This window comes from Cimex lectularius, unplaced genomic scaffold (genome assembly GCF_000648675.2).
Source record: "Cimex lectularius strain Harlan isolate CLEC.00 unplaced genomic scaffold, Clec_2.1 scaffold379, whole genome shotgun sequence".
Taxonomy (NCBI): domain Eukaryota; kingdom Metazoa; phylum Arthropoda; class Insecta; order Hemiptera; family Cimicidae; genus Cimex; species Cimex lectularius.
The window spans coordinates 376,999-403,651 of NW_019394211.1; the positions used below are offsets into that span (position 1 = coordinate 376,999).

A 26,653-nucleotide genomic window follows, 5' to 3' on the forward strand; every position below is an offset into this window, starting at 1 on the left:
TTGTTGCTTCGATGACATCCTTTAATAATCGGTCAATGCTTCTAAGACGAATGATAGAAACACCAACCTTCAGATTAATCATCTGTGGTGGCAATTCAGATAAATGAAGTCAATTTGAGTATTCAGTTGGATAATTTACAGCTTCATCTTGATCTATAACTTCCATTGATTTGTAAGTAGCTGTTTCTCCTGGTAACATGTGCTCAATATTGAAATTTACATCCACCTTTTATTGCAGCTAATTGCTCGTTCACTTAATGTATGATAGGTTCTGTAATTATGTTGATATCTGTAAATACACATTGAACCAAATTTTCTTGTGAGTGATACTGAAAAAAAGTTTTATAATTTAATCCGGCCTGTTGTTTCTTTATTTGTAACTTTCTCGATTCCAATATAGAACAACTGTATGAAAAATATTCTGGAGAAGGATCGTTTTGTAATCTAACATGTTTTTTGTTAATGAAAATTTCTTAACATGTCTCCACAAATGTTTTAAACACGCATTTAGTTCCATCAGCTGGTGTTAACATGGAATAACAGGTAATGCCTGCCGAAAATCACCTGCTAATAAGCACCGCACCACCTATTGGCAGTTCGTTTCCACATAAATCTTGCAATGTTCGATCCAATACTCTCAAAGTTTTTTTTTATGCTCCATTGTTTCATCCCAAATAATTGCCTTGCGTTGTTGGTGTACTACTCATACCTGATGTTTTTGAAATGTTGCAAGTTGGTGTTTCACTGTTTTTCATTTTAAATTGCCATTTAAGTGCTGAATATGCTGTTCGACATCCAAAAGAATCGACGCAATTCCAGATGATGCGTCACGCGATTGCCGTCCGATATTATTTTGTACACGCATGGTTGCCAATACCATTGAAATAAGACAGTTTTTTCTATTCCACCTGGCTCATGCAAGAAATACATTCCAGCATCGCTAGTCGATTAGGTGATGTCACTCCCAGTTATGACAATGCTTTATTAACAATTACCAAACACTTGTCTTCAATTAAAACCAATATTTCGAAATATTGTGAATTGGATGTCGCGGTCTAAACATCTCAAAAGTAGATGCAGAATGTCTTCCTTCCCATTTGGATTGGACAAGTTGGCTTGATTGGAAATAAATCGTATGGTTTGAATTGTCGCATAAGCTAGTGAACTATCTCGTTGTGCTTGGTTTTCGAGTAAATTCAATTTTGGACATGCTTCTGGGTTGCACACAACGACCATCTTAAATTTGGGAATGTTGTTGAAACATGAAAAATATTTGATTTTCCCCAAAAAGTTTTTTACAGTAATTGGTTCAGAAAACGAATATCAACTTGTTTTTTCATTCTTTCTTTAATAATAATAATAATAATAATAACATTCTAATGTTACACGAGGTTGATAACCACCACCACTCTCTCTTCCCACTCACTCACACTTAACTCTCCTCTCATCATTCGCTCGCTCACGCTCCCTTTCACTAAAAATCTCATTCCTACTCACTCACTTTTTCTTCCATTCACTTAGTCGAAAGTCAAAAGGATTACACAAGACACTAAAGTTGAATAACAGATTGATACCAAACTCTAAAGTGAAGATAAAAACATCAACGTCTAACTTTTTCCAAAATTCGTAATTGTCTGATTTTTGTGTAATTTAAATATTTGGAAAAAGGAACTCAATGAACTAAGAAAGAGTTAGTTGTGTCATATATGCCAAGAAATTATTGTAAGATGCAAAATATATTCATGTTGATAATAATTGCTAAACCCAAAATAATAATAAAACTTTTTTTTTAATCATCGAAGGAATGAAATCATTAAACACGTTAAAACAAACGCCAAAAAAAGGTTCGTAAATAAATACAACAAATAAATATTTATGTCGTAGACTTACAAACAGACATAAAGAGGTTGCGAATGGATGACTAAGTATTTTGACCAGCTTCAAGAATTCCGTTTGTGGATCAAACAATAAAGAATCTAATGATTTGCCCATAGTTTATTCTTCAGTAGTGTTATAACGTTTCTCAACAACACAGGCCAAACTATATTTTTTGTTTTATTTTCTATTAATGATTTATTTCGCCTCCACCTCACTTTTATCAGAGTTATCGCAGAGACCTTTTTTGTTTTCTTTTACAATTCAAATTTCTTGTTTGGGTTGATCCTTCGTCAGCCTGCCGGAGGTTTACACGTTGCAAATCGACCTCGACAAAACTTTCGCAATTCGTCGGCAATATATAATTTTCCCTGCATCCTTTCACTATTTCGCTGCTAACAATTTCGATACGTTGGCCTTGCAAAGGAGATTTATTTTCGAGGGTTTTTTTCGGGGGAAAATTATTCAAAAGAGCATCGGATTTGCCTGTAATTTCTAAGCTCTCTGCAAGGTGATGAACTTGTCTTTTCCGATCATGTTGGTCTGGCATTTCTCGCTGTTTTGATCTGTCAGACGCGATTCGGCGACCAAAATGATCGTGACCGACCAAATTAAATGTCTGTTTAGAGCTTGATTTTCTCGTGTCGTCCCGGTCCGCATAGTTTCGCTGGTCTAGAAGCGATTCTGCAATTCGCTTCAGGGATCACATGCATTTTGCTGATCTCTTAATTCAATTTCTTGTGTGTGGTTTTTGGATATATTTATATTTTCGGAAGCAAAAAATGAACTTGCATTCATTGAACAGCATAAAGATGAAAACGCTAAAACAAATTCTAATTGAGAAAGATTTTGATTTTGTTTTAAAAAATCAGTTAAATTGTTTAGAATGTATTAACTCTTCAAATTTTGATAAACGATTTAAAATTGAAAAGGTTCGTCGAATGTCAACCAGTAAAATCCCATAAATCTGATGGATGAAGGTTCTATAAATACAATGAAACTTTGCCCTTCAGAATAATTAATACTTGTAAAACAAAGATAGAAAGGCCAGATTGTGTCAGTTTGTTACCCGCAGTCGGTTTGCAGACCGGAACAAAAAACGGAACGTGCGTGCGTGCGTGTGCGTGCGTGCGTGTGTGTGTGTGTGTGTGTGTGCGCGTGTGCGCGTGCGTGCGTGCGTGCGTGCGTGCGTGCGTGCGTGCGTGCGTGTGTGTGTNGTGTGTGTGTGTGTGTGTGTGTGTGTGTGTGTGTGTGTGTGTGTGTGTGTGTGTGTGTGTGTGTGTGTGTGTGTGTGAAAGAGAGAATGGTTTAGTAATAACTAATAACTAAATTTTTAGTGTCACAGTGGAGTGTGAAAAATAGCGCCTGAAAGACCGTGAGAGAAGGGGTGATGTAGTGAATGAGTAGAGTGAGAGTGAAATAGAAAGAGAAAGGGTGAGTCTGTGTTCTAGTGAGTTAGTGTGAGAGAGAGGGTGTGAGTAGTTAAGATTTATAATGGCTAATAGAAGATTGTGTACCTCTTGTAATTTGTAGTGCTTGATTTACAAAAATGGAGTGGTTGAAAATTATGTATATGTGTGCATTCCGGATAATATATCTGCCAATGGTTTGTAAATAATATTTTGGGTCATTTATATTGGTAGAACATTTTAATTTTTTTTAAATTTTATTCCTAATGCTTTTACTATTTGTGTTGATCTAGTGAATTTTTGTTGATCTAGTGATTTTTTCAGTGACAATTTCGTCCTCAGTCTAATTAAATATGTAATTTTTTCGTTATTTAACATTGTCTTTATATTCTTATTTTATCAGTTATACCATTTTTAATTATTGAGATAAGTATTGTTAATGTTTATAGTTTTTGTTTTTTAGTCTTTTTCTGCGTCACTGGAGTTGAAAAAAAATGGTCGAGTCTGGATTTTTGAGATAAAAGCGGACCTGATATACGCGACAAAAACATGCAGAGCTTTACAAATGCGATAAAAATTTGAAAATGTTGATATTAGATAGTCGATTCAAATGGTTAGGGAAACTGACCGTTCCCTATTTTTTTTATTTTATTTATTTATTTTTTTTTTTAAATTAACGAGCCGCATAATTAATCGGCACCGCGGTTGGGTCCAACTGTTTTCATTGGTAACGTAATCATCTTTTAAAATTCGTATCGGATTTATTTTCGTTACTCGAGCCTTCAAACGGCCTTCACCTTTTCCATCGCATTCCTCGGTAGACTTCAGATTCCCCATTAACTATTTCTTCTGGGGGAAAGCTCAGATTTACCTCATTTCAGTTGTTTCATATTTCCTCGTGAACGACAGGAGCTTTTATATGAAATAAAGAAAATTTTTCAATATGTTTATATCAGTTCTGGTATTATTTTTTCTATTCATATTTTTTCGTGCGTAAAAATACGTTCCTAAATGTTCATACATTTAATTTGATAAAGTTATCGCTTTATAGTACGTATGGAATGGGAAAGATTAGAAAGTAGAAACACTTCCGGCAAGGTCTGCCGCCCATCTGTCGTTGAATTTCCGAGAAATTGTATATACTTTTTGTTATCTTTATTTATGACCTTCCGACAATAAAACTGTATTTAAGAAATTTCTTTGTTTTATTTAACCTGACAGATAGATTCTCCATGACAAAAATGATTTACAATTTGGTACAATTAAAGGGAAACATTAGGACAAATTATGGGTATGCATAAGCGATATGCAAATGCCTCGAAGATTCGAAGAAATTCGTCGATATCTTGTCCACTTCAACTCACTTACCCTCTCACTCACTCTTCCCATTCACTCACACACTTTCTCTCTCACTCACCCCCTCTTCCTACCGCTCACTTTACTTCCCACTCACATATAAGGAAAGATCCTGCTCACTCACTCTCGCTTTCTAACTACCTCATTCTTTTTTCCACCTACTCACTGATACTCTTAGCTCTCTCTTCTTCTGCCATTTATTAATTCATTTATGATTCTCTCTCTCTCCCTAAAATAAAACGATGTGTATTCATTCATTCTTTTACTCTCATTAATTCACTCACTTAAACCCTCTCACATTCATTCACCCTCTCTTTCCTACCGCTTACTTTACTTCCCACTCACATATTCTTTCCTCCTCACTCACCTTCTCTCTCCTACCGCTTACTTTACCACCCACTCACATATTCTTTCCAGATAACTTAGACTCGCTTTCCAACTAACTCATTATTTTTTCCACTTATCACCTTCCTACTCAATGATTCACTTAGCTCTCTCTTTCTCTCCCATTAATTCATTTATGACTAGCTCACTCTCGCTCTAATTCACTTTCTCTTCCACTCTCTTATTCTTTTCCTATTTCTTACTGTTCTCTTTTGTATCACTCACTTTTTCTTGTTAATTGTAAGTGACCGTTGACGAGATTTTTTAGAAAAAGATGACGCTCATTTACTCTCCCTCCCCTCTCACTCTTTCGATCATTCACTCACATGATCATCGAAAAAGGCCTCTATATGTGTGTTTGTATTGGTTTGTTTACCGTTGTCAAATGTGTTTACATTCAGTCGTAATCTTGAGCGGTTTATTATATACTATTTGCTATCAATAATAAAAACACTACGTCTACTAGTCATCATCTATGACCCTATTTTTAGTAACTAGAAAATTATTTTTTTTTTTTAAACACTTGTTTTTGACATCTAATAAAACACGTTTCTTCTTCTTACTATTCAAAATTAGAAAGTTTCTTTTCTTCTAATTCGAATTCAATTAGTTTTAGAACATGGTCATTCATTGTAAGTCATTATTGAATACCTCCTTCCATTTTGTGAACCACTCAACACCATCAAACCAACCAAAATAATTGTCAATACTCTCTCCGACTCTCCGAAATTTTTTTTTCGCTTTTCACTAGAAAAATTTCTTGACTGAAATAGTCTTTCACATCATCCGACCTCATCGTTTTCTTTTTTCAATAATTTTTCATTGACCACAAATGCGATGCGATTAGAGATGTAACACGTACGAGAGGCCACAATAAGACAATTTTTGTCCCGTCACTGAAATCAAACCAAACATCCTTGTTAAGTAAACCATGATGGAAAACGGGCCAGATTATGACTTATGCAAGCAGGCTTGTCCTTGGTCTAAACTGCCAAGTTCATAATCATACCATGATCCAAAGTTAATGAAGGCCCATTTGTGCCAGTATTTGCCGAAATGTAGCTCCGCATTTCATTCATGTTCGCTAATATTGATTTATATATTGAATCTATGTCCTATATCGAGCCTGGATTGATGGCCAAATGTTTTTGAAAAAAAAAACAAAAATCGCCCTGGTTCTGCGATGTTTAACAACAAATTTTTCTTAAAAGTTTAAAAATCTCGTCACTTACACTCACTCACTAGAGGATTAAACATAGAAAATAGATTGTATTCGATTTGTTGATTTAATAAAAATAGACGTTATTTACAGGTTGCTATGGTGTTCAGTTCGATTTAAAGTCTGGTATAAAATGGACAGGTCCTCTGAGATTTTGGTACTATGCTTTTTTAATAGGATTATAATTATATTCTGAAAGGACTTTTCCTATTATTAACTATAATTTTTAAATAAATTAAATTAATTTAATAAGCTAAATTTAAAAATTTACAATCCCTCCTCCCGTAATTTACGTTATTTTACACGTTTTTACATATAACTAATATTGTTTTATTTAATTCCTTTTAGGATGATTCCATCTCGAAGTTGCTTAACAAGCGCCCGGAGAACAAAGACGATGATATCCCTTGCAAAATGGTCAAACCTTCACCAGGTAATTTAAAATATGTTTGTCAACAAATTTGAAAATCTTGCCAAGAATTTTATTTGTGTATGTTTACATGTGTTTCATTTCATTCATAGTTTGGTTTTACAAACTATGCCATGCCTTCTAGTTTGGTGAAAATATAAATTTTTTAGTCTGTTTAAACTTATAAAAGCGTTGAGTGCCATTACAAGCAATTCGTTGACAATTAAGCGCATTATGCTAATTTTATTAACCATATGAGAGCCACTTAAATTAGGTTAAACACCTAGGAATAATCTTTGATAAGAAGTTAACCTGGAATCCTCACCTTCAGTATATCATAGCAAAAAGTAAAATATCACTAATGACCACATGAAGAACCCTAGGCAAATCTTGGGGATTAAAATGGAAAATGGCCCATTGGCTATACCTGGTAGTAATAAGATCCAAAATAACCTATGGATCTTTAATCTGGTGGACTAAAGCTCAACAAAAAATAGCTGCTTAATCACCAGGCAGCATTCAAAGATTAGCAAACATATGTATCATAAGGGCAATGAGAGCGGACACCCTTGCAAGGAAAGGGGCTGCCACACCGCTGATAGGACCCGAACCCTTCTGTGGCATAGGAATCCACACTATTAACGAATATCTCAGACAGAAGGACAAAAAGAAAATAAAGGAACAATGGAATTCACTCATTGGACATAGACAATCCAAGAATCTTCTAACCGATTTTGGTAAGAAAGAAATCACAGAATGTGTCAAAGGAAGCAGGAACAGACTGCCTAACAGGACACTGTAGATTAAATGGACACCTAAAGAAAATTGGAAGAATCCAAGATGGCACATGCAGATTCTGCAAAGAGGCAGAAGAGACACCAACACATTTACTAACAAACTGCGGAGCTACATTAGCCCGCAGGAGGAAGTGTTTTGGGATGTACAATGTGACCATAAAAGAGCTTCAACCACTGAAACCGGGCCTACTAATCAAGTTTCTTGATGAAATAGGACTCACCGATGTGCTTTAGGCAGAGAACGGGGGATACAATAGCTCTCAAAGGGCGCAGTACCATACCCTGAAATATTACATCTACATCTACAAGGGCAATGAGAACAACCCCTGCAAGTGTACTAGAAACTCTTCTAAACCTACCTCCACTGGAAACATTCGTACAAGGAGAAGGTAGGAAAGCTAATTTAGGCTCCAAAAACGATCAAAATGGATAGAAACTAAACAATTTGGACACACAACAACATCCTATAAAGTCTCAACAGATATTAAGGAGAGGAAGAACTCTAAAGGAGAGCATCAGATACATTGATATGATATGGTATATAGACGGCTTCAAAACAAACGAAGGAACTAGATTGGGTGTTTTCTGTACAAACCAAAAGATATGAGCAATCAAAGTAATTAGAGAATGGGTGTTTTCTTACAAACCAAAAGATATGAGCAATCAAACTCATTAGAGAAGTCCACTTCGGTCTTTCAAGCAGAAATACATGCCGTCAATGCTTGTGCCCAGGAAAATGTTAAAAGAGGTTACATTGGCAAAAAAATCCTCATACGATCTGATACCCAAGCAGCTATTAAAGTATATCATGTAAAACAATCACAGCAAAATTAGTCAGTGAATGCATCCAAAATCTCCAAAACCTGGGTAACACAACAACCTTATCTTGGGTCCAGAAAAAAACCTAGGGATTAAATTCATCTATATTTATTTAGTGGTCATAATTGACCGTATTAATTATTCCAATTAATTATTCTTTTCATCTAAGGTGTTTAGTTGAGGTGAAAAATTAATGTCACGAGTGGGATTCGAACCCAGGTTGTAGGTTGAGCCGAAGTTCGTGGGTTCGAATCCCGCTCGTGACACTAATTTTTCATCTCAACCAAAAACCTTAGATGAAAAGAAATAAAGAATAACTAGGGAATAAAATTCTAGCAACAATAGTCAATGACCTAGTACTTCTGAGAAGAAAGTCGATTGCATTGAACTAGGGAACTAGGAGGGTACTGTAAGCCAGAAGGCTGCAGTACCTGGAATTCTGGGAAGCTGAAACCTCGCTTCCTAGTATCCACATTACCATACCATTCATTTCATTCGTAGTTCGATTTTACAAACTATGGCATGCCTTCTAGTTTGGTGAAAATAGTAATTTTTTAGTCTGTTTAAACTTATAAAAGCGTCGAGTGCTATTACAAGCAATCAATTGACAATTAAGCTCATTAGGCTAGTTTTATTAACTATGAGAGCCACTTAGAAACAGTGAAGTATGAAAATTAACTTGCGTATTTACAGACAACTAAGCAGATTACCAAAATAAATATGTATATTTTGTAAACTTTAATTAATCAAGAACTTGAGATTTTCATTCAGATTATTTAATTTTAAGTTTAATTGTTAGCTTTCACTTCTTTAATGCAAATGTAAGAATAATTATTATTTTAAACATTGATTAAATTTTTTAGCTTTCTTGGCAAAATTGGCAAAGTTGAGTTAAGGGACTGAACAAAACCCAATTTTTTTGCCTGGGGATGTGTACAGTGTCAAGCACTTGAACCAATAGTTTCAGTAATGATGAGTGCAGAGATGATGATGATTCTTGTATGTGTGTACTATGAAGTCAAGTTTCTTAGTTCAGCGCAATCGACTTACTCCTTCTCCTAAAAAGTACAGGTCATTAACTGTCATTGCTGCAATTCCATTCCCTGGGTTTTCTTTTTATCCCAGGTTATGTCTTCATTAAGAGGTTGCTTCACATTTGAAGATTATATGGGTGATTGTTTTCCTCATCATTGCACAACTTACAAACCGGGTCATCATTGAATATACCCATGTTATAGAGATGTCTCAGATGCAAAGGACCAGTTAATAGTTTTATCACTCCTCTGAGTGTAGCCTTTAACTGCAGCAGTGAGTTTGCCCCTTGTTAACCCAAAAATAGGTTCAGGGCCTATTCTTGCAGATACTCACTCCTCTGGCCAGTACTTTTGGCTTTTCATTACCCAAAATTCCTTTGTGTCCTGGCACTCAAGATATCATCACGTTATTGTGCTTCTCCGGGTTTTGGGAATTTTGAATGCATTCACTTACTAAATTCAATGTGATTTTTTACATGCTAATGCTGCTTGGCTCTCCAATCTTAAGGGGATTTTTTGCCAGTGTAGCCTCTTTTAAAATTTTCTATAATTTGAAAATTTTAAAGGCTTGCACAAAAAATGCCTGATCCGGTACCTTCATTTATTTAGAGCCAGATGTATACCACATCATTATTGTATGTGATTTCGTCTGCATTCTTCTTCTCTATAGTCCGTTGAGACTTTATGTGATGCTGGAGAGTGTTTCCGGGTTAATATAGTCAGTCCCCCTTTGTTAAAAATGGGTGTCTGATTTTATTAATTATTGTTGTGTGCCCGAACTGTTTAGTTTACATCCAGTTTTAGTAGGTTGTTATCTTTGAGGAGGTTGTTGTCATTGCCCCTGCATACATAGGTTTGCCAGTCTTTGTATGCTGCCTAATGTTTTGGTAGCTTGTTTTTGCTGAGCTTCGGCCCAACTGATTAGTGAGTCATAGGATAATTCAGGTTTTATTACTGCCATATAATGGGATATATTTGGTTATAATCCCCAAGATAAATATTTCCAATGAATGTAGGATGAGAGCAGTGATGATTTTTTTTCTGTCTTTTTTACTACAATTACAATAATTTATATGTTTTGCAGGTTTCTGTGTCAAAACACATACTTTGGAAGGGGATAAAGTTTTTATGAATATTTGCTATACTGATGACATTCCTGAACCTGAAGATTTGACAGATGCTGAGCTGATAACTATATTAGAATCTGAGGAACCGGCGACCTTTAAAGTTCCAATGAGCCTTGGATCTTTGCACACCGAAGTTGACAAGAGTAAGTTGTAGTATTACATTACTTTGTATTTTATTGATTTATTTTTTAATTCCAGGTGGAAATCTGTGTTCTGCATATGATATCGCTATAAATTCTCGATTCTTCAATAAAATTGTGACTAACCAGCTCTTCCAAACTTTCTTCCTTACGGTCGTCATGGAAGGACTAATGGACAAATATTCATTAGAGTTGACATTAAGAGAACCTAAACGTATTTTTTTATTATTTATTTGTAATATAATGAAATGTTAATATATTTTCTGTTCTAGCATATCACATAATTAAGAACAGGAAATGCCTCGGGACGTTGCAAATGCATAGAATACAACAGAGGCCTGTTAGAAAGAATGTACCTTTAATTCAGGAGCTGCCTTATGTCTCTCCTTATACAAAAGTTGAAACAAAACCGAATCTTAATGAAAACAAAGAACAGCCAAAAAGTATGGACTGCAATCCTACAGTGACTAGAAAGTACGGTGTCAAAAAAACGGATTCCAAACTTCTGTTAAACGATGAGTTAGATGAGTCCCTAGACATCAGATTGACACCTCAGCCAAAGGCTAAGCCTTTAATTGAAGAACTTCCTGAACTTAGCAAACAGAAAAGCATAAAAAAGAAACCCCTAATTGAAGAAATTTCAGATGACGAATATAATAAAATTAAACAACAAAGCAAGAAACAATGTGAAGTTATAGAAACGGATGTAAAAAATTCTTCAAAAGAAGTTAAATCAGATAATTTCCCTGTTAATGAAATTTCTCATCTTGACATAAATGAATGCGATGAATTAAAAGATAATAAATTTGACACATCAAAAGAAAATTTGTTAGCTGTAGATGATAACAACAAAGTACGATTATTCGGAGTCCCAAATAATGAAAGGCCTGAAAAAATTGTGGCTTTTATAAAATTCAAAGCTGTAAGATTATTTTATTTTATTTTTTTAAATCAAAATATTCATATATTTGTTTTCAGCTTTCTGGCCAAGACATTTCACTAGATGTCAGCGAAAAAAGGGTTGTGGCTTGTGGGAAAAAATCCCCAGACCTTGTCGATTTTAACCTTCCGGTACGAATCACACCAGAGAAAGTAACAGCCAATTACTGCGTAAATCTTCAGGTGAATAATTGAATTTTCAATTTGAAAGTGAATTACGCTTAATTGAAAACAGTCGATTACAAACATCTTTTTTATCTAGGTACTTAAATTAATTCTTCCTATCATGCAGTTGCAAGAATCTGTAATGGCAATCGATTGAATTTACAAAAATAAAGATAATTTTTAATATTTGATTGCATTTGATTTTACGCTTTATAACCCTTAACATGGGAAAAACTGCATACAGGATTTTTAATACTTCCCTGAACCTTATCCTTTTCAAGACTTGTGACATATCCTATTCTCGTTTTTTTTTTACATTTTTGGAGCTCTAGCTGGACACACAACATCTATTGGGCTGAGGTTGTATCTAATGTGTACCAGTCTAGCAGACAATTCGATAGTAAACTGATTTTACTGTCTTTTTTGTGAAAGAACCTCACTCTGAAGTTCTGTGGCACATTCCTTTTTTAGGTAAACCCTTCTGTTACTTCTAGTTTCTTTGGCGAATGCCTACTTTTGTTTTCCTCCTGCTCATTATATTTGCCATTCCAAACCTTCTACATTTCCCTTCCATTTATCATGTTTTCTTTTTTATTTTTCGTCTTCTGTGCTAAGTACCCTCATTTTTAGTTTATAGTTTATGTATATATATATATTTTTTAATGCTTTATTAATGTGTATAAATAGAAATAAAAACTATGTGGTTATTTTCATTAATTTTTATTTTTTATAAAATACATTTTTATAAATAAACCTAATAAAATAAATATACAATACAATTTATTTTTACAATATTACAACAATTTTTTCATATTATAAGAAACATTGTTATTTGCAATTTGCCCAATTGACATTTATTCACATAATTTCTTAACCATTAAATTATAAATACTATAATGAATGAATACTGCTATAATACATTACAGACGGATTGCTAGAATAAAGTGCTCGATGGGAAAAGTAATTGTTTTAAAATTATATTTAAAAAAAAGTTAAATAAAATTATTGATTTAAAAACAACTTACACTCTATTTAGTTAACACTGTGATAGCTGATTTTCCCACCCTAAAACTAACTTGCAAGACCAGCATCCTTAGCCATACCGTAAAATATGGATTTTTTATTTTTTAGCAGTTTCTTCGGGTTGTCAAACTCAGCTATGGACCCTTTGTCCAGCACTAGTACCCTGCAGAAAATACGTTAATGGTGTTTAAAGATGAATTTTTTATTTTGGTAAATGATTCTTTTAGCTTTGCGTATTAAGGTTATTTTTATTTACAAATGAATGTGCTATAACTAATTTGGTTCAATTCAAGTTCAGGCTTAATTAAAAGGCTAAGTATTATTAACAGAATAGCCATCTATTTTTATAGCTAGGTGAAGTCAATTACCACATTGGTGGTCCAGAGTATTTAGGATTGCATTTGGACCCTGAGAGTCATTGAGGAAAACAAAAAAATACCCTTGTCTGGGTACCAAGGCACACAGTACTAATGTGTACAGCCACCACTGCTGCCCTGGAGTACTTCTGGATGTACCACCACTACATATCTTTATCCAGGTAGAGGCGAGAGCCAGAAATCATAAGCTGATGCAGGCTCCAAAAGCCTATTTGCAAATTAAAGCTTGAGGGGAAGGGACTTCAGGCAAACAGGGTTTTGGGGTTGCATGTCCCCTAATGAGGATTTGATAAAAATTTCAAATTAAAATACATAAAGACCAGGATGGGAGAAATGGATCCCAGGTAATGCTAACTGTATCTGGTGTACAGGTGGCTCCAAGACCAACTATGGGTCAGGAGCTGGTATTTATGGAAATAAACAATGCACTAAACTTCTTAAAAGGTATCTTTCAAGCAGATTTGTGGCTACTGAACACTGTCCCAAGGAGATATTGAACAGCTAGATTAACACAAGAATTGCCATCTACTCAGAAAACCTGACAGCAATAAGAGCAATTACCGCATCAGTAGTTAAGCACAGAGTTGCTTGGGATTGCATTATGGCCCTATCAGACATTGTGGATAACAATAAAACTACACTTGTGTCGGTACCGAGACACACAGTGCAGACAGCAATAAAGAGACCAACAATTTGCCCACATAACATTCAATGACACCTATTGGCTCTGAACCCTTTTGCATCATACCACACTGCCAAAATTGTTGTTCCATTAATCAAGATTTAAAAATAAGTCAGTTCAATGGAATGTAGCTCAGAACAGAAGCATGCAAAAAAGTTCTTCAAAGGGCCATCACAGAAACTTAACAGAAGAACTACAAAGGCTGGGTTGTCCGAGAGGCTTTTGCGTGTCAAGAGCATGATTCATAGATGGCCCCCTGAGAACCTGAGCCAGAAACAAAGAATCATCCTTACACAATTAAGAATAGGCCATACGCGGTTGACACAAGGGCACCTGCTCTTGGGCCAAAGCCCATGCAGGTGCCCCTTATGCAGAGAAAGGTTGCTCGATGTGTCCCACATACTGGAAACATGCCATGCCTTGGCTCCCTACAGGGAGTATGTAGGCATGCCATCCAATATAAAAATGATACTCGAACACTGCAGTGAGTTTCTAGGTACCCTGTTCCGCTTTTTAGGGGAATTTTTTTATTTATTTATTGTATGTAATATGTCTTATGTGTTGGTGTCTATATGTTTTGTCTGAGTGCATGTATATATTAGCGTGAATGGTGACGGGTGAGGGTGAAATATAATGTCATCATCACTCCTCAAACATTGAGAGTGTATGAGTGTGTGTTCAGGGTCGATGTGTAATATTTATGAAAGTACTCTATCGACCCCAATCTAGATTAGTTTGGGTATAGGTCGGAGGAGAAATATCAAGTACTCCACCGACCAAACAGAATGTGTGTACTATACGGATATTTATTTGTATGAATGTAGTGTTTGAAAGGGTAAATAGAATGTAGACTTAGTTGTGGGCTGAAATGACCTAGATGTCGGAAGCCCCAGTTAAAAAAAGAAAAAAAACTACAAAATGTAGGACGAGTTTGGACTAGAATAATAGTTGGACTGCTAACTGGACACTGTAGGCTCCAGAGGCATATGCATAGACTCGTAGTCACAGATACAAGCCTGTGCAAATGTTGCCAGGAAGTAGAAGAGACAGTGAAACATGTCCTCTGTTTTTGTAGGATGTTCTACTATTAGAAAGCCTTAAAGCTTTCAACGACTAGACAGCAATGGAGATGCAGAATACTGTTTATTGGTCACAGTGCACAGATCGTAAACGGACCAGCTCCTATTTTAATCTTAATCATTATTGTAATTATTAACCAAAAATATCTTAATTTTGTCTGTGTATGAGAATATTATATGAATAAAGATGAATACTACGTACACAAATTTGTTGTAACAACCATTTACAAATAGAAAAGAAAATTACCTGTCCGAATCCATAATTGTGTTTATCCTGTGGGCTATGGTCAAAATGGTGCAGTTAGTAAACTCGGCTCGTATCGTTTCTTGAATTAATTTATCAGTTTCTAAATCAACCGCAGCAGTTGCTTCATCGAGAATGAGCAGTTTGCTTTTACGCAGTAGTGCTCTTGCTAGACAAATCAGTTGTTTTTGCCCAACACTGACAAAAAAAGGTGTTACATACACACACACACACACACACAAAAAGAGAGTTAATTATTAAAATACCTCAAATTATCACCCCCTTCTGTGACGTTGTATTGCAGTTTATTAGGTAGTTTTGTAACATAATTTTTGAGATGGGCAAGCTCGAGCACTTTCCAGATTTGTTCATCATTGTAACTTTCAAACGGATCCAGGTTGAAGCGAAGAGGTCCAGAAAATAAGACAGGATCCTGAATATTTGTAATTTAATGACAAAAAAAATTAACACTTCAATTAACAAACCTGAGGTATAATAGTAATCCTGGATCTTAAAGTATGAAGGCCCACTTTAGAAATGTCAACATTATCAATAAGAATTGTGCCTTCCGCAGCTTCAATAATTCTAAACAGGCTAAGTGTCATTGACGATTTGCCGGCTCCTGTTCGCCCAACGATGCCAACCTACAAGGATGCTGGTCATCAACAGAATAAATTAAATTTTAACAATTTCAAGCACCTTTTCGTTCCCATTAATTTTAAAAGATAATCCTTTCAAAACAAGATCTAGTCCTTCCCTGTAGCGTACTTTGAATTTTCTAAATTCAATGGCACCGTTAATTGGCCAATTTTGATCCACAGGATTGGGTTTGACCTCCCAAGGAGCTTCCTAAAACATTGTGATTAATCATTTATATTACGTCCAATTAAAATAAAATGCCCAATATACTTGGGGTGTTTCTCCATATTCTTTTATCCTTTCAACTGCAACTATGTTCGTCTCAACTTCTGCAGTCATGCGCACTAACCAGTTTAACGTTTGAGTAATCTAGACACAAATTTTTTTAATGTTTGTAAGAATTATTACGATACGATAAGGATAATTATGTCGAACCTGCAGTGCGTAGGTGATAGACAGGCCAACGATGCCAGGATTCATTGTCTCTCTTTCCAGCACGGCAAAAAGAGCGGCAAAGAATATTATAACATTTCCGATAAATTCGAGCCGGACTGCCAACCACCTAGATATCGATTGGAAAACGGACAAAACGTTAATGTGATGTGAGTAAATTGAGAAAATTGTGTTTTACCTGTTCGCTATTATCCCAGGGAAGGCAGCAATTTGGTTGAAATCGACTTTTTCCTCTGACTCTTTCACAAACCTTTGCTGTACGTTATAAGCCCGTATTGACGACGATCCTGTGTGTACAAATGAAATTTTCAATAATAATCTAACACATAAAATTTCAAGCTTTTAAAGAAAATCAATATAGAACAAGTATTTTTATACTTTTAACATGAAAAAAGTAAATGAGGTAAATCACAATAAACATGTCGTATGCCAAAATTATTAATGCAATATTTTTTTAAATGTAATAACATCAAATTTACCATTAACAGTTTCACCAAAATGTGAGTAAATTGGCGATCTTGTCACACTCTCCAACCGTTTCAACTGTCTTGAAGTTGCTATGAAGAATTTCTAAAAAAATTTTAAACAATTTTTTTTTAAACTTATTTTTTTATAAACATTTTCAATACCAACCTGTATAAAGTAGTACAGGAGTCCCACTGGGATAATGACAGTTATAAAAATGGGTGTTGATGCACTGATAACGATTAAAGTTGATATCACCTAAAAGTTGAAAGTATTTTATAGAGATTGGAATCAATATAAGAGTAATGAAAATAGGAAGTAAACTTTAAAAGTTTTTTATTAACTTAAATAAATAATTTATTTGTAGTCTGTACATATAAAAATATATGGTTTTATATACATATGTTTTTATTTTTCTTGGCCACAACACTTACCTATGGCACATGGAGGACACTTGTTAAGGGAATCCAGCTGATGATGGTATAATATGATAGATAAAGGAGTGAGTAGGTCTCAGGACATCATATTTAACAAGATGTGGTTGGTTCTTAGGATAAGAAAGTGTAGAGAATACTTAGGCAGTTTGGTTAGGACGGATTGAGAGTTTGGCATGGAACTTTTGGAAGCCGTATTAAATCAGTTTGTTGAGAAAAGACATGTTAGGGTGGTCAGTGATTTACTAAGAAGCTAAGGTTAGCAATTTGAATGAGAACTTTCAATTAGAAAGCTGGTATGTGCTGGATACTGGTTGGCTTGGCAGAACACCCACAGACCCCCTACCTACTTCATATGTCCAACAGTACGTCTGGCAAAACCAATTTTGTTCCTAAAAGTCTTCGTAGTTGGTCAGGTATTCTGTTATGTTGGTGTCTCTTAAGTGTGGGATTCAAGGTGTTCTTGAATGTTGGAGGTTGCATGGATGCGACGAAGATAAGAAGACAAAATTAGGTGTCATAGGTGATAATGATAGTGTTGAAATGTTTAAGAAAATCAGAAGTATAAAAGGCATACAGGATGGGACCTAGAATGCTCCCATGAGGGACACCGACCAGAGCCTATCAAAAGCCTAGGCTACATTCAAGCTATTGCTTTTTACTCTTTGACCTTTAGAGTAGAGGAAATGGCGACAACTCTGAAACCTTGCTGGATAATGGAAAGATGATGATGGAAGCTGAACTGGTGAGAAGGAATGATTTTATGTGTATCTATGATGGGGATTAAACATATTTTTTAAGTAAAGGTCTAGCAAAACAGAAAGTGATGTGTCACTGTGAAAAGCAATCCAGCAGTTGTTGTAACAGACTGTGATATGAGGCTACCACATAGAACACGATAGTGTTTGTCCAGCCTAATTGTTTTCTTCTAGAAAGCATGTATTGCGATTTTACGTTTTTTATTTTGCTGCACAACAACTGGGGGATCATATCAACTCCCAGGATGCTGGTTTACTTTTTAATTATTACGCAATTAATTTGTTGAATTTTTATTTAGAAATCGTGAGATGCGGTCTGGTGTGATGTAGGTTTCAGAAAAACATTTTCTTTATTGTGCCAACGTTGTGCCAAGAATGGCACAATTACACAGAAGACAAACACTTTGAGCCCTGAAGATGATCTCAATAAAGATCGAAACATTGGCACGATAAAGAAAATGTTTTTCTGAAACCTACATCACACCAGACCGCATCTCACGATTTCTAAATAAATATCGATACGGTCACCAATCACCACACAAATTTGTTGAATGTTTATGTTTGATCACTCATTTTAATCTATAAAGGTAAATTCAATCTGTGCCAACAAGAGCCAAAGATGATTGAGCGAACTATGATTTTGTACCATCAGATCGCATGTCACCATGATTCAGGCTGGATGCTGGCTAAGTCCCAAATTTCATAATGATAATTTTGAAGGTTCATTTCAAATTAATTAATTATCAATATTCAACAAGATTCAAATAAATTAAATATATTAAAAGGTAATTACCCCAAAGAATGTATATATGAAACCTCTGATTATGGGAGGAAGAGCATTGTCAACTATGTCAATGTCTTTAGCAAACCTGTTGACAATCCTACCGATCGGCGTTGTGTCAAAAAATGAAATCGGCGAATGGAGGATGTTGTTCAGCATGTATATATGGAGACCAATAGAAGCGTAAATACATCCCAAAGCCATGGTGAGAGAACTGAGCATTAAAGCTAGCACTAAATAAAAACATGCCAATTAATCTTTCAATAAATAAAATTTGCAAAATTGATGAAGTGTCTAACATTTACTTTTAGTCAACTTTTAAAAACAAGTTATATTGTTTGTTTTAAAAAAAATCTTATGAAAAATACACTAAAAATGTACTTACTCTCGCCAGTACCAAACAACCCGTACACTCCTAAATACATGTCCCTCTTGCTAGTATCCTGGGTACCGTTAATGACTAAAGCTTTGTCACTTGTCCATATCGAAATCCAGAAATTCGATCCGATCGAGAATCCTTGGTTGAGTATGGTCAAGAAGATTGTGGCTATCGCTAGAAACATCCCGGACGACTTGAAATAATGACGGTACACTTGCCATTTCACCTGAAAATTTCAGTTTTTGTCCATGAGGAAAAATAAATACAAGTAGCAGTCGACTATACAAAATACTAACACTTCCTTCTTCTGTCTTTTCTTCTTCTATTAATTTGTCATCAAATTCTTCAGAACTCACTGATCCCAGGCTGCTGTGTGTTGACGGTTTTCGCCTTAAAAATATCAAACAAATGTAAGTTCAAATAGAAACATATACATAGATATATATTAATACAAGTTAATATATATATGCACATATAAGCTTTATGTTTAATCTGAACCTTTCAGAATTGTAAATCTTTTTAAAAATTATTTTATTTGTAACCTATAAATGCGTTGTAACCTATATTAGTACATATTAAAAATGTAATCACAAAACTTTCTTTTACATGGTCACAGCATTAACACTAATGTCGGTGCTGCACCTGGAGAGAGAAGCCAGTCAATGTGTGGTACTCAATTGAGATGTGGCGAGTTCTCAGAATGGGAATGTGTAGAGAGGGCTCAAGCAGTACGGTTATGATGGATCAAGAGATTAGTGTGAAACTTTTGGAATTGGGAACAGATCAGTTCATTCACAAAAGGAATTTTGAAGTTGTGACTTTTGATTGGAAGGATTAGATATGCTGGTTGTTGAATGGCTTGGCTGAACCACACAGTTCCACTCTATATGTCCAACGTAGTCACAGTAAAATCATGTGTAAGGTTAATTTAGTGTTGATGTTCATGATCGAATTTGGTCCTAGAAGTTTTCGTAGTTGTCTTTTTTTAAGTTGTCTTTTAAGTCAGTATGCTGTTTAGGTCCTAAGGCCTAAGCATTTGACTTGCATGCAAATTGATATACATATATATCTTTGTTGTTGAGGTACAGTGGAAGGTAAGAATGGTTTTACAATGTGAACATACACGGAGCAAATTTTTCTTCTTAGTCTTGTCCTCCACTTTTTGGACCAAACTTGGTAACCTGGGGTCTTGTATGTTGGAGGCTGCTTGGATAGGATTCGAGTTAGACAAGGATAAAATTTATCATGATGCAGTGACGGTGGTATTAGGGTGTATGTTGAGAGTATGAAATAAAGGATGGGACCAAGAACGCTCTCTTGTGGGATGCTGATTTGTATCTGTCTGACTTCCTGGAACTCGTTGGCACACCTCACTCTAAAGCAACAGTCAATTAGATAGGAGGATAAGGTAATAAAGAGTGGATAGGAAGCGTAGTTCATAAAGCATGCCTAGGGGCCTGTCAGTAGCCTTCCTAAAACTGGGAATCACCCAAGCAATACTCTTTATTCTCTAGAGCAGAGAAAATAGTGTCGACAACTCGAAAAATGAGGATGGAATCTTAATTGATGAGAAGGAATGATTTTATGAGTATCTATGATGGTATTAAGCGCTTTAAGCATTTTGGGCATTAAAAGAAGAAAACTAGGTAAGTGGATGTATGGTTGGGAGATTTGTGTACTTTGTGAATGAGAATAACAATAGAATATTTTTGATAAATGAGTAAAATAAGTGGTTTGTAGGACGGCACTATATAGTTATTATATTAAGAAAACTATGACTTTTTGTGGAAGGTTTTCAAATATGGTAAAGGTAATTAGATGTAGCCATTGTAAAAAATAAATATTTTTTAATAAAAAATCTCTCTTAAAGGAAAAGTCAACATTGATTTGAAAACATATCACAATGGGCTCAAAAACTTAATGCTTTGTTCAAGGAATTCTATTTTTGCATGTTACAATAGCAAGTCTTTAAAATAATATAATATTAATTTAAAAATCCTCTATGTTTTGAACATCTTTATAAAGCTTTTGTACAACCCATACTAGAATATGCTACACCTGTTTGGAACCCAGTCTATCTAAATTATCAAAAAATTCTTCAATCTGTACAAAACAAATTTTTAAAAAAACTTTCCTACAAACTCAATCTTCCTCCGAATTCTGCCTACCCTGGAATCCGCTCTGAATTTAAACTTTTCGAACTGGCACTAAGAAGGGATTACTTTGATATTGTTTTTATACTTAAATTATTAAACAATCTCATTGATAGTCCTTATCTCCTCTCAACTACAGCTACATGTCCCTTCGTACTCACTTAAAACCTATAAATTATTTTATATTGAATTCCAAAGCTCTAACTACATGCTCTAACTCTTTTCCTCTACACAGAATGTTGATCAAGAGTAACAACATCTGCAATAGGATTGACTTCTTCAATAGTTCTGTGAAAACCTTATCCTACAACCTTAGTTGAATGCTTTTATATTTCATACTGTACAAAATTATTATAATTTATTTCATTTACTGGTTCAACTAATTCTCGCACTCTAGTCTTATTATATATTTACAAAGAGCATTATTTTCATTAAATATGTACCTAATTATTGTTTCAATTGTCTTTCAGCTTTATTTTGTTTTCTCTGCCTTATTTGGTTAGTAATTATGTCTTTCATTTTTGTTGTTCAGTTTTTACTCTTTAATTGTATTTTTACATTTATCGTTTATATTTACGATTTATATTATTACCATGTATATACGTCCTTATTCTTTTTATATATATTATTTGTATTTTTACATATATTATTTATATTTTTTGTTATTGTAAAATGTCTTTTTTATAGTGGATTTCGATCTGTAAATAAATAAATAAATAATTACTATACCTTCTCATAGAACTGGACACACTAATCTGTCTTGAAAGTTCCATCTGTGAAGCACTTGCCATTTCTTCATCCCTTCCTGTTAAGTACCAGGACAATTAGATAATACAAATTATAATTAATATTTTTTGCGTTTTATGAAACACGTACCTTTATTTTTATCAATGTCTTGAGTGTGAGTGGTAAGAAACTCAGAAAAAGCGCCCTTTTTATCTAAAAGCTCTCTATAAGTTCCTGTTTCAGACACAGAGCCGTCCTTGAGTACAATAATAAAATCCACCTCTGGCAAAAATGTAATGCTGTGCGTTACAAGCAGCCTAGTCTAAACAAGTACAAAATAGGTGTAATAAAATAAAAATTGGAAGTACGATTGTGGGTACCTTGTCATGAAGGATGCCATTGGGTCCGATGATATTATCAAAAATATGTTTCCCGACATGACTGTCCACTGCGCTTAAAGGGTCGTCGAGGAAGTAGATGTCAGAATTGTAGTAGACTGCTCGAGCCAAACTCACTCTTTGTTTTTGGCCTCCACTCAAATTAATACCCTTAATTATACAATTATGGAAAAAATAATGAACAATACAAAACAATAATATTAGAAAATTTTGTTTTATTATTTATAAATTATATGTGGAGAGTTAATCTTGAAATGCACTTTGTTAATAACTGAAATTTAACAAAACACACTTTCAGATATAGTAGACTCTCGTTATCTGTGCTTTCACTCATCCATGGTTGCCTCCCTAGATAAGTTCTAGAGGAGAGTGCGAATTCACTGTGGAATAAACCTTTGCACATTACTTTACATAGTAGTTTTCTAATTAAACAAAAAACCTGAAATATCTGTACATAAGTTCATACATTGACAATAGGGATATGCAATACAGAAAGTGTCTGATTGGTATGCAGATGTGGAAGGAAATGCTTCAAAGCCTGAAATTCGAGGTGTTTCCTATTATCCGTGGTGATGCTTGGGACTTATCACAGATAACGAGAGTCAATAGTATTAGATTATTATTTGTGAATTTGTAATACCTTTTCACCGATTTCAGTTCTGTCACCAGCAGGTAGCATCTCAAAATCTGCCTTGAGGGCACAAGCCGTGATGACTTTCTCATAAAGTTTGCTGTTGTATGCATTACCGAATAGGATGTTCTCCCGCAACGTTGCATTCTGTATCCAAGCGATTTGGGGCACGTACGCAATAGAACCCTGAGCCCAAATAATGATTAATATTTGTCGTGTTTGCCCTTTCTACCCGATTACCTTTGTGTTAACCCGTCCGGAAATTTTTTCCATCTCCCCGAGGAAAGCTGAGAGAAGAGAAGACTTGCCGGACCCCACGCTGCCGACAATAGCGACGAGCGATTTCGGTTTGATCTTCATGTTGATATTTTTCAAAATCGTGGAGTCCTCCGCTCCCCATTTGAACGATCCATCTTCCATGAGTAACGCCTCTTCTAAACAAACAATAAATGCCAAATAATAATTTACCAAGAAGCTTTTAATTATTTTTTTTGCACATTTAAGACTTTTTTACTTTACCAAGTGTACCATAATTACTGAGAGTGTGTATATTTTAGTTGTATATAATTATAAATATTTTTGTACAAAAGCAAAAAAATTAATAATAATAATTTCAATACTTTTAACCAAGTCTTGGTTGAGATGAAAAAGCCAATGTGATGAGCGGGATTCGAACGTATTGCTCAATATGCTGCTGCTCTAACCACTTGAGCTATCATGACTTTGATCTACTTGGACACCAACTCTTCATCTCAACCTACAACACCCCGTATCACAGGGGCGATGAGAACAACCCCTAAAAACGCATTAGAAACCTTGCTAAACCTACCTCCACTAGAAATATTCATACAAGGAGAGGCTAGGAAAAGCTCATTTAGGCTCCAAAAACAATTAAATTGGAAAGGAACTAAACAATTCGGGCATACAACCGTAATCAACAAAATCAGACACCCATTATTAGAAATGGGGACTGGCTACATGATCACAGAAACAATCTTCACAACTTCCTATAAAGTCTGAACAGACTATAAAGGAGAGGAAGAACACAGGAGAGCATCAGATACAATGATATGGTACACAGATGGCTCCAAAACAAACGAAGGAACCGGATCAGGCATTTTCTGTACAAGCCCAAGATATGAGCAATCAAACTCATTAGGGAAGAATACTTTGGTCTTTCAAGTGGAAATACATGCCATCAATGCTTGTGCCCTGGAAAATCTTAAAAGAGGTTACACTGACAAAAAAATCCTCATAAGATCAGACAGTCAAACAGCTATTAAAACATTAGCATTTAAAAGAATTACATCAAAACTAGTCAGTGAATGCATCCAAAATCTCCAAAACCTGGGAAAACACAATAACCTGATGATATCTTGGGTGTCAGGGCACAGGGCAATTTTGGGTAACGAGGAAGCAGACAAACTGGCCAGAGGAGGATCTGCAAGACCATACATAGGCCCCGAACCTATCCTTGGGATAACAAAAACAAACATAGAATCCTCCATCGCATAATGGATCCAAGCAAAACACAAAGAGAAGTGGATAAACTCTAGCTGTGCTAGCCATAGTAAACTTATGATGAAACAACCCTCACCAAGATTGGCAAAAACACTGCTACAATTGGAGAGGGCAAAACTCAGAGGAGTGGTGGGACTACTAATAGGTCACTGGTATGTGAGAAAACATCTACACAACTTGGGTATATACAATGATGATCCCATTTGCAGATTATGTACTGAAGAGGAGGAAACAGCCACTCATATCATCTTCGAATGCGAAGCAACAGCTCAATGGAGGTTAAACCTAACGTACGGAAAAGACTTAGGGAATCAAATTGCAGCAACAACAGTCAATGACCTGATACTTCTAAGAAGGATTGAGTCTATTGACTGAACTAAGGAACTAGGAAGGTACAATAAGCCAGAAGGCTGCAGTGCCTGGGAATACAAACCCCGCTTCCTAGTACCCTTTCCACCATACAACCATTCAAATTTTCCCTCTTTCTGCCATATTTTACATAAGTATATATAATCTTATAAGGATTAAAATAATAATAATAATAATAAAAAATATGGGTCTTACCTAGTTTATTGTCATGTGAAACACAACTTGGATCGATTTCCTCACTGTTCATAAATTTGTTAATACGCTTAATAGAAACGCTAGTCTACCATAAACATAAGAAACAAGAAAACAATATTAAAGAATAAGATTAAAATAAACTGAATTATAATATCAATTTAATTAATGATGATTAAGTTAATTACCTGAATCATGCTAGCGATCAGCATTGGAAGCATTGCAAGTGGGAATTTTATCATGTTGAAAAGAGAGAGCGCGACAAAAGCTTTTTGAGCATCTAATATATTTTTTTCATCCGACAAAACATAAACAGTGAAAGTTACTAAAGCAACCTGTGAATAACAATAGATTTTTATAAAGTAAAAAGACAAACAAAAAATTTCAATTGATCAGATTTGTTATATTTAATTACCAAAAAAGGAGCACAAGCCCATAGAAAAGAAGAAAACGCGTTTAAATATGAAGCTTGTTTTAGAACTTTAATTTCCTTTTCTCGTATATTCATCACTTGTTTTTCAAAACTAGGCTCCCACGCATATAATTTTAGCACCTTAATGCCAGACAAGATTTCATTCATCATTTTAATCCTTTCATCTTTGTTTTTCATCTGGATGACCTGAAGTGATCTGACTTTGCTTCCGATCACTCCGTTGATCGGTATCAAGATTATCATAACCGCAAATCCTGCCATCACCGACGGGCCTGTGAAAATTAGAAATTGTCAAAGCTGAACCACACGGGCAAATAATCTCACTGACCGAGTGTCTGCCAAAGAAAGTAAAGTGCAAGGGCAATCGTCAGTGGTACAGTCCACAAAAGGTTGAGAAATGTTACCAAATCCATAAAGCGCTGGGCATCTACAGACATCAAATTTACAATTTCACCAACCGTCGAACCTTTCCTCGCTGCATTTGACAATTTTAAAGCCTTAAAAAATTTTAAATGTTGTATTAACAATGTTTTCAAAAACAATTCCATCTGAGCTCATACAGTAGTATATCATTTCTAGATTGATCTAATGTACAATATATTATATTGCAATTTTTTTAAATGTTTTGATAAAAAATATATACTTTTCTATAAATGATGGATATTAAAGAACTCCTTATCCTTAGACCAATGAGTATCATTTTTTTAAAATATTGTGATAACAAGATACTCTGAATAGTTGCTGTAATTAAAAGTACAGCAGCATACAAGTAGCCTTTCCATTCGGGTTCATCACCTTCGACAAATTCAATAAGCAATCTGAAAATTGTATGTTTGATTATAAATTTTATTATACAAAATTTATATAATATATTAACTTACACATTTATTATCATCAAAAATTTCTAATGTTATTATTAGTTAAACTCACTTTAGAATCAGCGGGCTGACAAATGACAGTAATACTTGGACAAGCCTTAGAAATGCGCCATACAAAAACGTAGGACCAAAACATTTGCAGAGACACGGAAGGATTGAAGTTGGCTTGGGCTCGGCTTTTTCCTTCTTCACAGCTTCATTAGTGCCAACTGCACCTTTAGAAATTGCAGCATTATGTTTATCTGCCAATCTGAAAAGTCATTTACTAAAGAATTTCCTAAACAAAGTCAATTCTTTTAGGCTTCCTTTTGAAATAATTTAAAATATTAAAGTAAATACTCTTGACCAATACCAGTCTTGCAATT

General features: G+C 34.9%; 2 protein-coding genes across 8 annotated transcripts in view; one reads left to right on the top strand and one right to left on the bottom strand.

The window, feature by feature from the left end:
- Positions 1-3,298: 3,298 nt before the first annotated feature.
- LOC106667037 (protein kintoun-like) lies at positions 3,299-11,864 on the top strand. The gene is made up of 8 exons (XM_024230197.1): positions 3,299-3,309; positions 6,337-6,400; positions 6,592-6,676; positions 10,387-10,572; positions 10,628-10,783; positions 10,842-11,491; positions 11,548-11,691; positions 11,771-11,864. The coding sequence occupies exons 2-8, from the start codon at positions 6,377-6,379 to the stop codon at positions 11,828-11,830; spliced, it is 1,305 nt and encodes a 434-aa protein (XP_024085965.1). The 5' UTR covers positions 3,299-3,309; positions 6,337-6,376; the 3' UTR covers positions 11,831-11,864.
- A 576-nt stretch (positions 11,865-12,440) lies between these two features.
- Positions 12,441-26,653, bottom strand: part of LOC106667059 (multidrug resistance-associated protein 1-like) — a 45,628-nt gene continuing 31,415 nt past the window's right edge. For all 7 annotated transcript variants that reach the window (XM_014394711.2, XM_014394706.2, XM_014394710.2 and 4 more), the window contains exons 8-31: positions 26,341-26,538; positions 26,054-26,228; positions 25,739-25,907; positions 25,393-25,682; positions 25,166-25,312; positions 24,981-25,065; positions 23,136-23,329; positions 22,905-23,081; positions 22,247-22,414; positions 22,017-22,188; positions 21,870-21,945; positions 19,284-19,377; positions 18,994-19,213; positions 18,621-18,841; positions 16,804-16,893; positions 16,650-16,740; positions 16,349-16,457; positions 16,153-16,279; positions 15,988-16,086; positions 15,778-15,927; positions 15,564-15,722; positions 15,345-15,511; positions 15,082-15,276; positions 12,441-12,859 (exon numbers count right to left, since the gene is read on the bottom strand). In XM_014394711.2, coding sequence (XP_014250197.1) covers positions 12,745-12,859; positions 15,082-15,276; positions 15,345-15,511; positions 15,564-15,722; positions 15,778-15,927; positions 15,988-16,086; positions 16,153-16,279; positions 16,349-16,457; positions 16,650-16,740; positions 16,804-16,893; positions 18,621-18,841; positions 18,994-19,213; positions 19,284-19,377; positions 21,870-21,945; positions 22,017-22,188; positions 22,247-22,414; positions 22,905-23,081; positions 23,136-23,329; positions 24,981-25,065; positions 25,166-25,312; positions 25,393-25,682; positions 25,739-25,907; positions 26,054-26,228; positions 26,341-26,538 — 3,688 coding nt within the window. In that variant the 3' untranslated portion in view covers positions 12,441-12,744. The remainder of the gene's footprint in view (positions 12,860-15,081; positions 15,277-15,344; positions 15,512-15,563; positions 15,723-15,777; positions 15,928-15,987; positions 16,087-16,152; positions 16,280-16,348; positions 16,458-16,649; positions 16,741-16,803; positions 16,894-18,620; positions 18,842-18,993; positions 19,214-19,283; positions 19,378-21,869; positions 21,946-22,016; positions 22,189-22,246; positions 22,415-22,904; positions 23,082-23,135; positions 23,330-24,980; positions 25,066-25,165; positions 25,313-25,392; positions 25,683-25,738; positions 25,908-26,053; positions 26,229-26,340; positions 26,539-26,653) is intronic.

What these genes read in the sequence shown, in the direction of transcription:
- LOC106667037 (XM_024230197.1), top strand. Translation starts at nt 6,377, where the DNA reads ATGGACAGGTCCTCTGAGATTTTG. An exon ending in GCACACCGAAGTTGACAAGA is followed by an intron (nt 10,573 to 10,627) that starts GTAAGTTGTAGT and finishes TTTTAATTCCAG; the next exon opens with GTGGAAATCTGTGTTCTGCA. An exon ending in CTTTTATAAAATTCAAAGCT is followed by an intron (nt 11,492 to 11,547) that starts GTAAGATTATTT and finishes ATTTGTTTTCAG; the next exon opens with CTTTCTGGCCAAGACATTTC.